This window comes from Talpa europaea (genome assembly GCF_964194135.1).
Source record: "Talpa europaea genome assembly, chromosome: 13".
NCBI classification, from domain to species: domain Eukaryota; kingdom Metazoa; phylum Chordata; class Mammalia; order Eulipotyphla; family Talpidae; genus Talpa; species Talpa europaea.
In genome coordinates, this window is record NC_140080.1 from 68,232,851 (window position 1) to 68,248,182 (window position 15,332).

General features: G+C 36.2%; 1 protein-coding gene across 2 annotated transcripts in view; it reads right to left on the reverse strand.

Annotated features, from left to right (window-relative positions):
• GAREM1 (GRB2 associated regulator of MAPK1 subtype 1) overlaps nucleotides 1-15,332 on the reverse strand; it is a gene marked incomplete at its 3' end in the record, with an annotated part of 180,435 nt that overhangs the window by 111,519 nt on the left and 53,584 nt on the right. For both annotated transcript variants that reach the window (XM_084252102.1, XM_084252101.1), the window contains exon 2: nucleotides 3,886-4,026. In XM_084252102.1, the coding sequence (XP_084108228.1) occupies nucleotides 3,886-4,026 (141 nt within the window). The remainder of the gene's footprint in view (nucleotides 1-3,885; nucleotides 4,027-15,332) is intronic.

Sequence of the window (15,332 nt, forward strand, 5' to 3'; positions counted from 1 at the left end):
GATATATGCCGACCACTTCAAATGACCCAGAAAAAATAAATTATGTGTGTGTATCTATGTGTATAGAAAAAAGAGAGGGAGAGAGAATGATAAAATAAACATGGCAAAGGGATGTTAAAAATAGGTGAAACTGAGTAAATGGCATAAGGAATATATTATCCTATTGGGTTTAAAAGAAGTTAAAACAGCAACAACACCAAAAATGGCAGTCAAAACAATGTTGAGGGAACTCAGTTGTTCAGCCTGCTTTAATGAACAGAAAAGTAATTCAACTTATAATTAGTACAAGATAACAGTGTTAAATCTTTAGAAACATTTTGTTGCTTCATTATCATAATCATCACCATGAACATTTATGGAGCACTTTCTAAATGGTAAGCACTCTGGAAGGTGTTTTACTTGTATTGCTTCTTTTAATCTTTACAACTACCTTAAGAGAAAGGTACTATAACTAACCCCATTTAATAGATGAGGAATCTTAAGGTATAGGAAGATTAAGCTAACTGACCCAAAGTAATACAGACAGAAACATCAGAACCAAGAATCCAATTAGGTGGCTTACAAAGCTGGTGAGTTTCATTCTATGGTAAACTTATTTAATTATTGCTTATTAATTTTCCTCAAAGAATAAGGAAAGAATCTCAACTCGGGTGATTCTGACAAATCAGTAAAATATGCATGGATAATGGTTTCTTCTACTAATTAAAACTGGAGCACTAACAACCCAGAAAGACAATATTTTTGGTCTCCACAGTTTACACTTTCTTTCTTCCACAGATTGAGCTTGTTAATAAATATGTTGTTGAAATACTTTGAAATTAATCTTATCACTGAGAAACACTCTATAGATAAATGCACAGAGGAGAAGAGATTGTAAAATTATGAGAACTCCTTAAAGAAAATCTGTGCAAAACAATGTATTTTATAAACATACAAATATGTATATATATCTTTGTCCAAGTAAGTGTTGTTGTTAAAAATAACTATTTGGAAAGTTGTCATAATAGTTGTTGAATAAAATGATGAAATACTTTTTCATCCTAATATTTATTATTTGAGATACAAAAAAAGAGAAATTAATCTTATCAAATCTCTCAGAAACTAGAGATATGTGGCCTTTGATATGGACTGAATATGTCCTCCCTAAATCAGATGTGGAAGTGTAATTCCTAATGTGCTGGTATTTGGAGAGGGCTTTAGAAGATTTCTAGGTCATGAGGATGGAACCCTCATGAATGGGGTTAGTGCCCTTCTAAGAAGGGACAGGAGAGAGATGATCACTCACTTTCCCTCTGCACCACATGAGGACACAGCAAAAGGATGATCTGCAAACTGAAAGTGGGCCCTTACCATACACTGGATCTTCCCAGGCCCCAGAAATGTGCAAAATAATTTCCTATTGTTTATGATCCACCCATTTTATGGTATTTTGTTACAGCAGCCTGAACTAAGACAGCCGTGTTTTAAGTTTTCCTTCCTTCCTTTAATATATTTTTTCCTCCTTTCATGTAAAGTGATGTGTTCCAAATGTCCATGGTTCCTTTCAGTGTTAGCATTTCAATTATACCTTAAAAAAAAAAAAAGTATCCGAAAGGTGACTGGTTACCTAGCTAAGTGTACTATCATCTTCCTTGCAGATACATAGTAACTTGTTGCACATGCCCTACCTTTCTTCCCTACCTTTCTTTTATTGAATGGCTATCAATAAAATAAGTAATACATAAAATAAATGAAATATATTTAAGACATTCCACTTTTACAAGTACTTGTAGGTATTTGGGGAAAATGTATCTAACATTGTGAATATCCATTCCAGAACAAAGGGTTCCTAACCTTTGTTGCCTAATTCAACCATAGGAGGAGCTTTTAAAATCCTGATGCCAAAACCACACTCAGAACCAATTACTCCAGAATCTCGAGAAGAGCCCTGGGTATCTGTCATTGTTAAAGGTCCCAGGTGAGTCTTATGTGTAGCCAGGTTTGAGATCCCTAGATGGAGCATTTATAGCCTTAAAGAATTATAACTTGTGTGTACACATCAAAAAGATTCACAGAGGTCTTGTAGAATTGGTCTTACCGGTTACAGAGTATACACTTCAATCGGCAAAGGAAGTATATATGTGCAACAGGAAAAGGTAACAGAATGAAGACTGAGGACATGTGCCAAATGAATATGATACCCTGTCAGTATATTGGAGCCCCCATGGGGACAGCACTCTCCAGATGCAATGAAAGAGCAAGGCTGAGAAAGGCAACTCCATAGGGTGCATTGCGTACATGGAGAAACCTCCAATATGTCCAGGAAACAGGGTAGTGACTAATTTAGCTGAGGTGGAAGGTTCACCTTTGGTCTACGTTAGTGTAGTAGATCAAAACCAGTCTCCTGGAGGAGCTTAAGCAACAAGTCAGAATCCAGTGGTAGTTTGGAGACTCTAAAGATATTTGAGTAAATGATCAAAGGAAAGCATTCCTTTGGGAAAAATGACTTGACCGAGCCATTCATGATGGGTTTGGGGGAAAAGTCTATTAATGGAAGAACACAGCAGATTAGGTAAAATCATATATATGAAGAAGTACAATCTTTTAAATTGCTTTTCAGTTTTCTATAAAAGAGAGGAACCAGAATAGCATGTATCTCATCTATTGTAGGAACACCTTGCAGGAGACAAGATATGTGTCTATGTATGTATGTATATGTATGTTTGTGTATGTGCTTCATTCTCTGCCCCTTTGGCCTGGTTTCTAATCTCACATTTGTAATACTTTTCTGCAGCTTTATGTTCCTTCTTTTTCCAATAAGTCTTCTCCAACAACTAGGAAATATAATTCTAGAGGACAAAGTTTTAAGTCATGGAAATTCTTTCTTGTGTATATACACACACACACACACACACACACACACACACACACACACACATGAGCTCTGAGAAGCTAAGTGCTCCTTAGGCCACATCAGCAATTGACTCATAGGAATGAAAATGGGTTAGAACCATTCATTCAACAAATACTGGACACATATCATTTGCTGCTATTCAAACAGTGGTAATACAGCAAGGTCCCTTTTCCAAACAAACAACTCTCTGGGCATTACAGAGGTTCCACTTAAAAATCCAGAGCTATGCAATTTATGTTAATTGACTAAAATGCCTTGCTTCAGATTTTCAAAAAATTAATAGTAATAGAGAAAAAGCCAAGACCCCTTAAATAATGAACTATAGGTATCAGAAGAAAATATAGGAAGTATAATTAAAAAAACAAACTGCATCTGTAACCTATTATTGAAAATGTATTCAAGTTACTAGATATATCCTAAGCTGGAAAAGGGCTGCGCATAGAATGCATTTAATAGAAACTAATTAAATGGCATTGTTGAACCTAATGGAGTTGACTGAAGTGAGAAGGCAACTATTACCCTACTTTAACAAAGCAGTGAGGTGACTTCAGCTGCCTGTGTTCCAGATGCTTTATTGCAAAGAGGCACATGTTTAGGTATCTGAACTGCCAATCTAAAACTTTTAAAAGCAGGTCACAATGCTCATGTGTAAATTGGTATCTTATGAAATCATGATATCAAAGTCACTGACAAAAGCAATGTTCAAGAGACCCTAGTACACAGAGGTTGGGTACACATGTTGACTGTCTTTCCAAAACAGCAGAGATATGTTTTCTTTTTGCAAATTTTTCAGTCTATAATTATTTCAAAAGAATCTGCATTTTAGTACATGCATTAATTAGAAATACCTATGACAAAACAAAACTGAGCTTTCACTAATAAAATTACCGCACAAAAGTGTTGGATTCTTTTTTCTCCAAGTCATGATACACTCCAGTTTATAGATAATTCCTTCCTTCCTCTGTCTTTTCTTGCCCCGAGAGGAGTTTTACCTGCATAATGTACCGGAATCTCTATCTTTGGCCCAATGACATAGTGCCCCTCCTCCAAGCTATGGGCAGTGATGGTGGTCCACTGACGGCATGAATGGATCAGAAGGTAGTCATTTTCCCGGAGCCCTTCTATGCATTCTCCTAGAAAATATGATTTTACATAAAAAACTTAGAATTAGGATGTGCTTATTCCATTCTCTGCAATAAAACTTAATTAGTTAAAACTTCACTAATACAGAAATTGAGAGTTCATTCCAAGATGAGTTCAATTTTGAATCAGTAATAAAATGCGCTCCCATACCAGCTTGACAATTACACACAGGAGTCCATAAAAATGTCTCCCACTTATTTGCAAAGAGATTCTCAAAAACCAGACTCCCAAAGACATTCTCAAAGAACTAAAGGGTTCTATTTTACTAATAAAACAGTTATTAAATGCGGACAATACACTAGGCACTACTCAGATTCTACACATATACATTTCAAGTTATCAAACACTGTAAGATAGGTGTTGCTCCTTCTTAACAGGTGAGAATGTTAAGTGATATGTCTAAGTCCACAGATTCAATAAGCAAAAAAGTGGGGGTTCAAGCCTAGGTCAGACTAAATCCAAAGCTTCTGCTCTTAATCACAACAATACAACTAGCAAAACCAAATAATAAACATTTCTCTGTTGAAATAGTACTTGAAATTAAATACCTATATCTCCTTTTAAATTCAATGTTCTGCCAGTTCTCTCTGGCCTCCTACCAAACCTACCAATCAATTAAAAATAATGAAGTTTTATAACATACAAATGAAATGTTTTTCATTTTAATATTTTCTGAAGTACCTTTTTAGCATTTGAACCGGTGACAAACTATTTCTAAAAAGAAATCCATTTCCTGAAACTTTAAAGATGGCTTTTTAAAATGTTGAAATAATCTAACCATTAATCCTGGTTTAATAACTTTAAATACTCATTAAAAAAATACCTGAGCAGGTTAATTCCTTTATACAGAAAACAATTAGCCTTCCTTATTTTTGATGTGTATTATCTTACAGTATACAAAAGGGGATAGTGATTGAACTATGTTTTGAAATGGCATTTACAGATCCCTCAAAAATTTTTAAGTGTTTCAGTATTTTTTCAATAAAAAAGTAGAGGAGGCTGTAATGATCAACTTGGTTTTACAATCATAAACCATACAATTTGTCTTCAAACAATAAAGCATGAATCTTTAAAAAGACTTAATGCAAAAATAAATTTATATCTTTGTTGCAGGAGATACTGAAATTGGGGGGTGGTGCAAGGAACAGGATGTAAGAAAAAGAAACAGGCCTGAGGTGTAGGTCCTCTAGCAGGGTAAAGGTCCAATTAACCAGGGAGGATTTTTCAAACCAGATTCCCAGGCCCTTCACTTTGGAAGGACCAAGTTCATAAAAACATATCTCAGTGAGGCCGCTGGTACTCATGAACCCTTTACATCCCTCAAGCATGTTAAGGCAGGAAAGAAAAATCTAGACCCACTATCTCATACTCCTCCAAACTCTCTCCCAGGAAGCAGAGGGTAGTTAAGAAAAGGGCACTTGCACAGCAGGCGGGCATTAAGAGCAAGGGTGTTAGAATCCAGTGGATTTAGTCTATAAAAGCTCTGCTCCTGCCATGTGTGGTCCTGGGCTGGAAGCTTCTTTTTTTTACCCAAGGGATGGAGCCACAACACTTCTGCTTGACAGAGTAGTTGTGAAGCCATGGTAATACCAAGGGAAAATGTGTAGTGCCAATGTCTACACAGCCAGGGAAGATGTCTGGCATATCATATTAGGAATGATTAAGAAATTTAAGCTATTAATTCTATTGTAAGCTTAACCTTGTAAAAACACAGTTTAGGTCATATTATCCTTTTACAGGTGAGGAAATGACCTACAGAGCAGTCAAGAAGCTTGCCCAGAGTTGGGTAGCCATGGACTTTGGGATTTCTCTCTACAGCATCCCCTTGCTATTTCAGCACCACACTGGTCTTTGCTTTCAAAATTATCAACAGTAATCCAAAAAACAGGGAGAACTTGACTTTGTATTACAAGTTTCACTCGTTTACTCGATGAATGACAAGCATTGTTCCCAACATCTGGAAAAGACATCAGTGAACAAAACAAAGATTCCTGGCCTGGAATGCTTACTATTCAACAGGAGGAAGATAGTCACACATTAACAAGAAATGAATGATTAAATTATGAATTAGAAAGTAAAAGGTCAACGGGGAGCAAAAGTGCAATTAAAGTCCTCGCTTAAGGTCAAGATATAAGGTCCAAGATCTTAAGATTACAGGCGCTTGGAAACTGTTTTAACTTTAAAAAGAAATATGAGAAACCAAGTTATCATAGGCTAATTTATATAAACAAGAGTTAAATTCCTACAGCATATTTTTGGTCATAAAAGCGTCACCAAACTTCTAAATAAACACCCAAAACACTTCTAATATGAACCGATCCTTTGTATTCATTCATTCATTCATTTTCCCACCTGCTTATCATAGTAGTGGGTAACAGAGGCTATAGCCTATCACAGCACCTCAGGGTTCAGGAGGGACCCAGTCCTGGCCAGGATGGCCTTCCATTGCAGGGTGCACTTACACACACACCCACACTCACACTGACTGGCACAACTGAAACACGCCAAAGACTCTAACATGTACAGGTTTGCGATGTTTGAGCAAACATCAGTACCTGGAGGAAAGCCAAGCAAGTGACTTCAATCATGAATTGATTCTTTTCCTTGACAAGGTTATAACAAAAAGATGCTGAATGAAATGATGTTATTTGAGGACCTGCTGTAAAGGGTAAGATCACTGAGCAGAAATACAGAGCAGTACACAAATGTGTCATGTTCCGATATTCCTTATTCATTTATGCAACATTACTCCCTATTTAGACTGCTTTTTAAACGACTTTTATTGAGCTATAGTTGATAGACTATACAGATTGAATGTGTAAAATTGAAGGTCAACAAACACTTAGCATTTTTATGTACAAAACATTGGGGGAGTGGGCAAAAAAAAAATTACAAAGACAACTTGGTTCCTGCATCCAAAAGTTGACAATCTCACTGGTGAGATGTGTACATACATAATTTAATGTAAGACATGTGTGTCTATGCAAGAGGAATAAGAAATCTTGAGTAGAGAAGGAGACTTTAGCAAAAAAGATCAAGAAAATGTTAACAGGAATATATAGCATTTCAGCTGGTCCTTCCTTGATGGATGACTTGGGTTCAGATAGAAGGCGACAATGGGGAGCCGCTGAAGGGTTTTGGATAAGAGAATGGCCAAAGCATGCTTTAGGAAAACTAATCTGGCAGTACTATAAAAGAGGGATTGGAGAGCAGAGAAACCTGAGCCATGGGGTAAATGCAGAAAACTCAAGAGGGAAAACACACAGACAAGAAGAAAAACGTTTTCTGCACTAAATTGTTATATCATAAAAACTGTTTTAATTTTATTCCACAGTGGGTTCTAAAAAGGCAGCCAAGAAACAACTGCAGTCAAGTTAATCAAAATAAAATTTAATGTTAAATCCAACTGCTAGCTGATGTAGTAAACACTCTATATCAAGAGGATTTAGAATGATTTTCAAAGCCATAAAGTAGAAGAAACCCATGCTTATTTTTGAGCTTATGCCTTATTTATTTTTTTTAAACAACTAAACCAAGTGCCTGCTTTAGGCAAAATAGGTTCCACAAAAATTGTCTAGAAATAAAACAATATAATCACTTAAAATATCCTAGGGTAAACCACTAACAGAGACACTACATTAAATGAATTCCTAACAATTTCTGTGATATAATTGTTCTGTTGCTCAACTACTCTGTATAGTCTATTAAAACTTACATATTTAGTTCAAAATACAGTAACAAGAATTTAAAAGAACTGTGAACTAAATCCCAAAATAAGGAAATGTTATCCTGACATTTCCCTATATGTAGCATGCCTCCAGGATATGCTTTATTTGGCTGGTTTTACCTTAACCCCTTCAACATTAAGTTTTACACACCTGTTAAGATCATTTTTAATGCTAGGATAACTAGACTCTATAAATCCTTCCAAGTAAATTTCCTCTAAAAAAAAAAAAAAAGCACTTTAACATTTAAAAGAAATATAACCTGGACATCACAGATTCTACTCCTTTGGCTGCTGGGCGAATATCATCTCCTGATTCACTTTTCTCTCTCTCATTACCTTCAGTTTTTTCCCCCTTTACATTAGCTGTAGCTATAGACATTTCTTAAGAGTTCATGTTACACGATATTCACCTTTTCTCACTCCTTTAAATCTTTCATACGTCTCAAGGTCTCAATTAATTACAGATAAATCCTAAAGCCATTCTACCATTTTTTTACTTCTATTCTGAACTCCTTATTTGGATTTTATCTTCTACACATTTTCACCTGATGTAGAATGGATGAGCCATTTATTCAAGTATCACACATTCATTCAACACACACTCATAAGGACCAGCTATGTTCTAGGACCTGACCATACAGTAATGAAGCAAGTGTATGGTCTCGTGGAGCTGAGCTCCTGGATAGATTTTCGATCTCATTTTTTACTCTTCCAATTTGTTTAAATATTGCTGCAAATTTAGTATTTAAGAATACAGCACTGCTCATCTTATTCTTCTGCTGACTTCTGCCTTCAGGAATTCCCATGCATACAGAAGGAGGTCTGTTTCCTTGACCCCCTCAAGGTCCCCAAGATTTGTTTCAAAAGCCAGCTAACCTTACATCCCCCACTTCAGACATCAGAGCCCAAAGAACCCATTCTCTATCTCACGGCACACTAGCCACACTCACACACCCGCCAAACTCACATACCCAAGCCCTCTTTTTCATTCTTCCTTTAACCTGAGCCTTTCTCTCCTAACCTCTATTCACTCACTATTCATCCTATTCATTCTTGAAAGGCCAGTTCCAGTGCCACCTTCACAAATGTTTTCATAGTAGGTATTTTAATAATTTTCACTTAATTTGCTTTGTTTATGTTCTGATCTGAATCTATAAATTTCTTTCAGAGCTCTGGGCACAAGCAACTTAGAATGACTTTTTAAAATTTATATGTATTCAAATGCCATTATAAAAAATAACAACACTGTTGTTATTTTATTTGGTTTTTTCCTTTTAGAATTGGTCTACACATTCATCAAGTTTGAGAAATTTGGTTATACAGATTAAGAAACAAAGATATTCAACTACTGTTAGATGAGCTCCTCTCTAAATCATATTGGCTTAACAGTAGTATACTCACTTCTCATGGTTTTGCTTTGCTTTTTTGAATTTTCTAATATAATATTTTCATTTATTTTGAATTATTACCCCCATGGAATCTTATTTTTTATGCTGCTTATAACTTTAAGCTGTGAGCAAACTATAGAACATTACAATTAAATATATCTGAATTAGTATATAACTACAGTGCCTTTATATATGTCACATATGTGTCTGAATCAGTTTAAGTAGCTATATAACATCTGTTCTAGTAGAATCTAAAACCCAACATAAAAAAAAATATGTGCCATTCTCACTGGTGTGAGATGGTATCTCATTGTAGTTTTGATTTGCATTTCTCTGATTGCAAGTGATGTTGAACATTTTTTCATATGCCTGTTGGCCATTTGTATTTCCTCTTCGGAGAAATTTCTTTTTAGCTCTTCTGACCATTTTTTGACAAATGTTGGCGAGGATGTGAAGAAAAAAGGAACTCTCCTGCACTGCTGGTGGGAGTGCAAACTGGTCCAACCACTATGGAAAGTGGAGATCCCTCAACCTACAAAAGATAGAGCTCCCATATGATCCAGCAATTCCACTCCTAGGTATTACCCAAAGGACACAGAAACATCAATTCCAAAGAGCACCTGCACCCCTATGTTTATAGCAGCACTATTTACAATAGCTAAGCTTTGGAAACAACCCAAATGCCCAAAAATAGATGACTGGATCAAGAAGATGTGGTACGTATACACCATTACTCAGCATTCAAAAAAGATAAACACATGCAATTTGCAGCAACATGGATGGCGCTGGAAGGGATCATGCCCAGCGAAATAAGCCAGAAAGAAAAAGAAAAATACCGGATGGTCTCACTCATAGCAGGAATCTAGAAAACTTAAATAAGGGACCAGGAAAAAGAATAACTATAAGAAAGAAAAAATCAAAATCAACAAACAACTATGAACCAGAGACACACTATGGGGGTGGGGGTGGGGAAAGGTGGGATTGGGGTTAAAATAAGGGGGTTGCAATTGTATGGGGAATATAAAAATAAAATTAAAAAAAAAACCAAGATATTGTTTTCTTATTTTTAAGCATGATATGAAGTATGAGTGTACTCAGATGGTAGATGAATTTTCTGTAAGGTTGGGCTAAATCCAGAAAACAATACTGACACATACCAATGTGGGGTTTGGGTTTTGTCATGCTCATGTCTCACAGAGAAATGTGTAATTTTATACAATTCTCTTAGGTTGCATTGTGATTTTGGCAGATAATATATGAGAATGATTTTGATTTCTACATATGTGCCTTTGTGCATGGTATTGCACGACAGAGTAATAGTTCAGTTAACAGCGTGGGGCTGTATCTCCACAGCAGGCTTGCACTTGCAGTACTTTCAACTCCAACTTTCCATTTGCATATCAAAAATATCACCTTCTTTTATTGATGTACTTTTCTTTTCAAGTTGTGCTTTTATCCCCAATTAGCTAGGCTTTTTCTTAGCACACTGATAGAGCCTGCCTGTAGAGGTTCCTCACAGTAGACTGACTAATAAGGTCCCACTGAAATAACCTGATTTGTTAATATTTGTGTAACAAAAATCAGTTTACTGAATGTGGCACTATTTTTATCTGTTATGGATAGAAACTGTCCCATAGCTAAATCAGCCAACAATGGATAAATTAATATATGTATGACATCTATGTTGTTACTTACTACAACTCTAACTTCACAGTTATGCACTGTTTTATTTTACCCATGTTAAAAGGAAAGCTGGTGAAGTAATAACATCGTACCTACTTCCTCTTTGTAAATAAATAGTGTTGCCTAATTTTAATTTTTTAATTATGTGTTTACTTGACATTACAATCTTTCCATACAGACAGGAAATTTATAGCTAGTTAAATACTCAACCAATACATTTCTCTTAAACTTTTTTAACTATCACCAATGACCTGAGCTGATTAGCAGACCCTCTCGTCCATCTATCCTTGTGGCTAAATAGTGCCAAGCCACTGAGTTCTGGCCAATGGTGTATGAGCAGAAATGACATTTCCCATTTCCTGTCCTGGCCTTACCCACGAAAACCGCCCACTGGCCATCCTCTACACTCTTTCCTTAGCCAAGGGCTAAATATCAAATCCCAGGAAGATCCTGGAACAAGCTAAAGAGAACACAGCGGCCAGCAGTCTGGGTTCCTAAATTAATACAGAGCTGAACAAGCCACTTGCCCCTACTCTGACCACACTTTGTGCTGTTATGTGAAAAAATACTCTTCCAGTATGATATTATGCCAGTGAAGTATTAATTTTCCTTTTGTTTGAGTAGCTAAGACTACCTTAACTAAAAACGTCTAGATGTTGGGAGTGGGGTATGCAGACAGAGGAAGGATTAGGGTCAAAATAAGGGGGGGGTGCAATTATATGGGGAATATAACCAAAATGAAAATGCATACATTGTGCAAAAATGAAAAATGTTGTATGAATTATATAAAATAAAATATTAAAAAAAGTCTAGATGTATATATACCCTTCAACACCAACTGAGTCTCCTGATTATAAAGATCACAAAGACTTTGTTATAGAGGTTATTCTTTCTAATAAGTACTCTTCATAAATACAAACTTAACTGAATTTTCAAAGATAGCTAAGATTAAAATTTTCTTCCCTCATTCTTTGTTACTTACCATCCCATAAACTGGGAATAGCATCCTCAGGTATTTTTAGTGTACGAGGTTCTAGTTATTTGTCTCTCAAACAAGGAAGAAATATTTACTGGGAGACTAGAACGTGGCACGAGGATACTTTCTCTTTGTCCCAAAGGACTAAGGACAATCCAAATAACATGGTGAGTAAAGAAAGGGAAATTGGGGCAGGGGGTGGTGAAGGAGAAGAGATGTCAGAGCAAATTGCTTTAAGACAGTGAAAGAATAATCATGAAGACATTAAATTAAATTAAAATATCGTCTGCAATAAAAAATAACAGTAAGATGTTCCAAAAAATGAATTATTATCAGGGCCAGAAAATCCAGAAAGAAATAATTAGCAACTAACATAATTAAAAAAGGAAAAAAATTTAAAGCAATCAGAAAGAATGTTGCTACAAGGAATTACTACAGCACTGGCAATAATTTTGAAATCAATGAAAACTGGAAAAGAAAGCTCTAGGAATAAGAAATTGCACTGAGCCTAATGGCTGAGGTATTACAAGGAAGTAGGAATGAAGAGAAAGGATTAGACAAAGTTATCTGAAAACACTTGATGATAAGAACTTCTCAAAAAGACAAAGCTTCTGGCACAGGCTCCATGGAAAAATGTGTGTTCCAAATCTGGGCAAGCACAATGAATGAGTTTAGTATTGTAGAAGTCGCCTTCAACAGTCCCCATTCCACATGTCAGACAATATAAGGAGCTTCCAACCATGGACATGCCCTGGCATTTCCACATGCATCTGCTTCAACGGGACAGTACATTTCTAGGTGCTGTCATATTGTAAACAAGCCCTATCTTATGGTACAGAGAAAGAGCTCTGAAAAAAAAAAATCAACCATAGACAACTACAACTTAAGTTGGGCTATTGTCATTTCTAATAACTTCTAAGAATGAGAACCCACCCACTGTCTCAAATCCTACCCTCAACCCCTTCCATTTCAAGAGCTGATCATTCCCTAGGTGGGAGGGAAGGAACCTGCAGCCCCAAGGAAAACAGGGTTCTGGGGTTCCCCTGGTGGTGCAGTGGGTTGAGCGCAGCGCTGTGAAGCTGTCCACAGCCTCTGCAGCACTGGTTTGATCCCGGTTGGCCTAGGAACAACCCACATGGCGAACAGACCTCTCCTATCTCGCCAGCTGCTCCCCTCAGCAGTGTATTTCGTCAGTCTGCCTGTTCTGTTCCCTGCTCTGTCTCTGGTGGATCCTCTCACCCTCCTGCACATCTGGCCAGTACCCTGGCTCTTGTATAAATAAATAAATCTTTAAAAAAAAAAAAAAAGGAAAACAAGGTTCTGATCTTGGGCTGCACGTTCACTGGAATCATTTTGTAAAAACTTCAATGGTGGGGGTGAGGGGTGGGGGTGGGGAGGGGAGGCTGGACTATTCTTTCTTCGCTGAATTGTCTTGTCCCTTGGGGAAAAACAACCATAAGTATAAAGGGATATTTCCCATATCCCAGTACTATTTCCATTGTTCTATATGTCTATGCTAATGCCAGTACCACAGTGTCTTTATAGGAATTTTATAAGTTTTGAAATTGAGACATGTGAGTCTTCCAATTTTGTTCTCCTTTTCAAGATTGTTGTTGTTTTTCCTGCCCCCGGGGTCCCTTGTATTTCTATATGAATTTTAGAATCAGCTTGTCAATTTTTGCAAAAAAAAGAAGTGTGTGGTGAATGAGGACAAGCTGGGGTTTTTGAAAGTGTGTTCAATCTGTAGATCATTTTGGGGAAGTCTGTCACCTTAATACTAACTCCTCTGATCTATGATCATGCAAGGGGGATTCTTTTCCATTTATTTAGATCTTTAATTATTTCAGTGATATTTTCTAGTTTCCAGTGTGCAAGTTTACACTTCTTTTAGTAAATTTATTTCTAAGTATTTTATTTTGGATGATATAAAGATATAAACAAAATTATCTTCATTTCATTTTTGAAGAGTTCATTGCTAATATTGAGAAATACAACTGATTTTTGCATATTGATCTTATATCCGGAATTCTCATTCCATTTCTTAGTTCTACTAGTTTAGTTTTCCTTCCTTCCTGCCTGCCTGCCTGCCTGCCTGCCTGCCTGCCTGCCTGCCTTTTCTTTGAGTTTCCTTAGAATTCTCCATATACAAACTCATGTCATTTGGGAATACAGATAGTTTTATTTTTCCTTTCCAATCTGGATGCCATAGCTTTTCTTCTTGCCTAATACTCCTGGTTAGAGTCTCTAGTACAGTACTGAACATAAGTAGCAACCAAGATGTATCTTTGGAAGGACGTGCCACTCCTTCTTTCCCCCTTGATTCCTCCTGATAAAGTGTGCAGGTTAAGTATAGAGGTTAACTAATTACTCAGGAGTTAAGCATGTACAGACATTGAAAAATTTTCTGTGATCCTGTCCATTCCTTTCCCTCTCCCCATCCCCACCCGCCCCCCAGTCAAAAGAGTAAAGCCATCTTCATAGGTCCCATTTCTGGACTCAGGAATCTATTGTCAACAGGTAAAAAAAGTCATTTCACATCCACAGTTGACCAAAGACTCAGATAAAGACTTAACAATAGTACTATCCAGCCTTTGCAGCTCTGCAGTGTATTCTTTAGGAAGTAAAGAATTAAATATTGTGCTGCCTTTCTACAGTATCAGCATATCTGTAGGTTAGGGTAACTTAGAAGTAAGCTTACTAAAAAAATTTACATTCTTAAAGTCAATGACTTACTTCCTACCTACATAAAGTTAAATTCAAACTTGTGTTTATTGACACAGCTCTCACAAAAGTAAAATCATGGGGTTGCTTCCCAGGTTCCAAAACTCACTTTGTTTATCTAATAAACTCTTGGCTTAACTACCAGTGAGACTTTATTTCCAGCTAACAGCCAGAATTCAACCCATGATATAGCAACAACTGAGAAGAAACCTGGGTCTCTAGGATTTTGGGAAATATATCAATCTGGACTTTTTCTTTGGGTCTCTGTAATTTACAGCCAAATCCAAGTCTAAACTAATACAGGAGTATGAAATAAAAGTAAGAATTGCCCCACCTAGGTTATTCAATAAAAATATGAATAGAGTAAGCATTAAGACAGCAAAGAACACTTACTTTTTGTTAACTTTAAAATTATTTTTACTTCAAAATAATTCCACAGATTTTATAGGAAACAGTAGTCATCAATATTATGTTTCTGATATAATGATGCATCTGAACTGGTTTGTGAAGGTAAAAGCTGTACTACTTTTAATAATTCAAATTTACTTCACAAAGACCAGCCTATTACTCTAAAATCACTAATAATATTTTGTTTTACATTTAATTGAATTCTTTACTTGTACCTAACTACAAGTAAGAGTTATATGTTAACTCACACTTTGAATGGTTAAATTTGTAAGTATTACATAAGCTTTGGTTCTAAGTTATTTGTTAAACTAAGTCAGGAAACATCTCTCTAAATGAGATGGAAAAGTAATCTTAAGGTAAACAGAAAAATAGTGTTTTTATATTAATCACCAA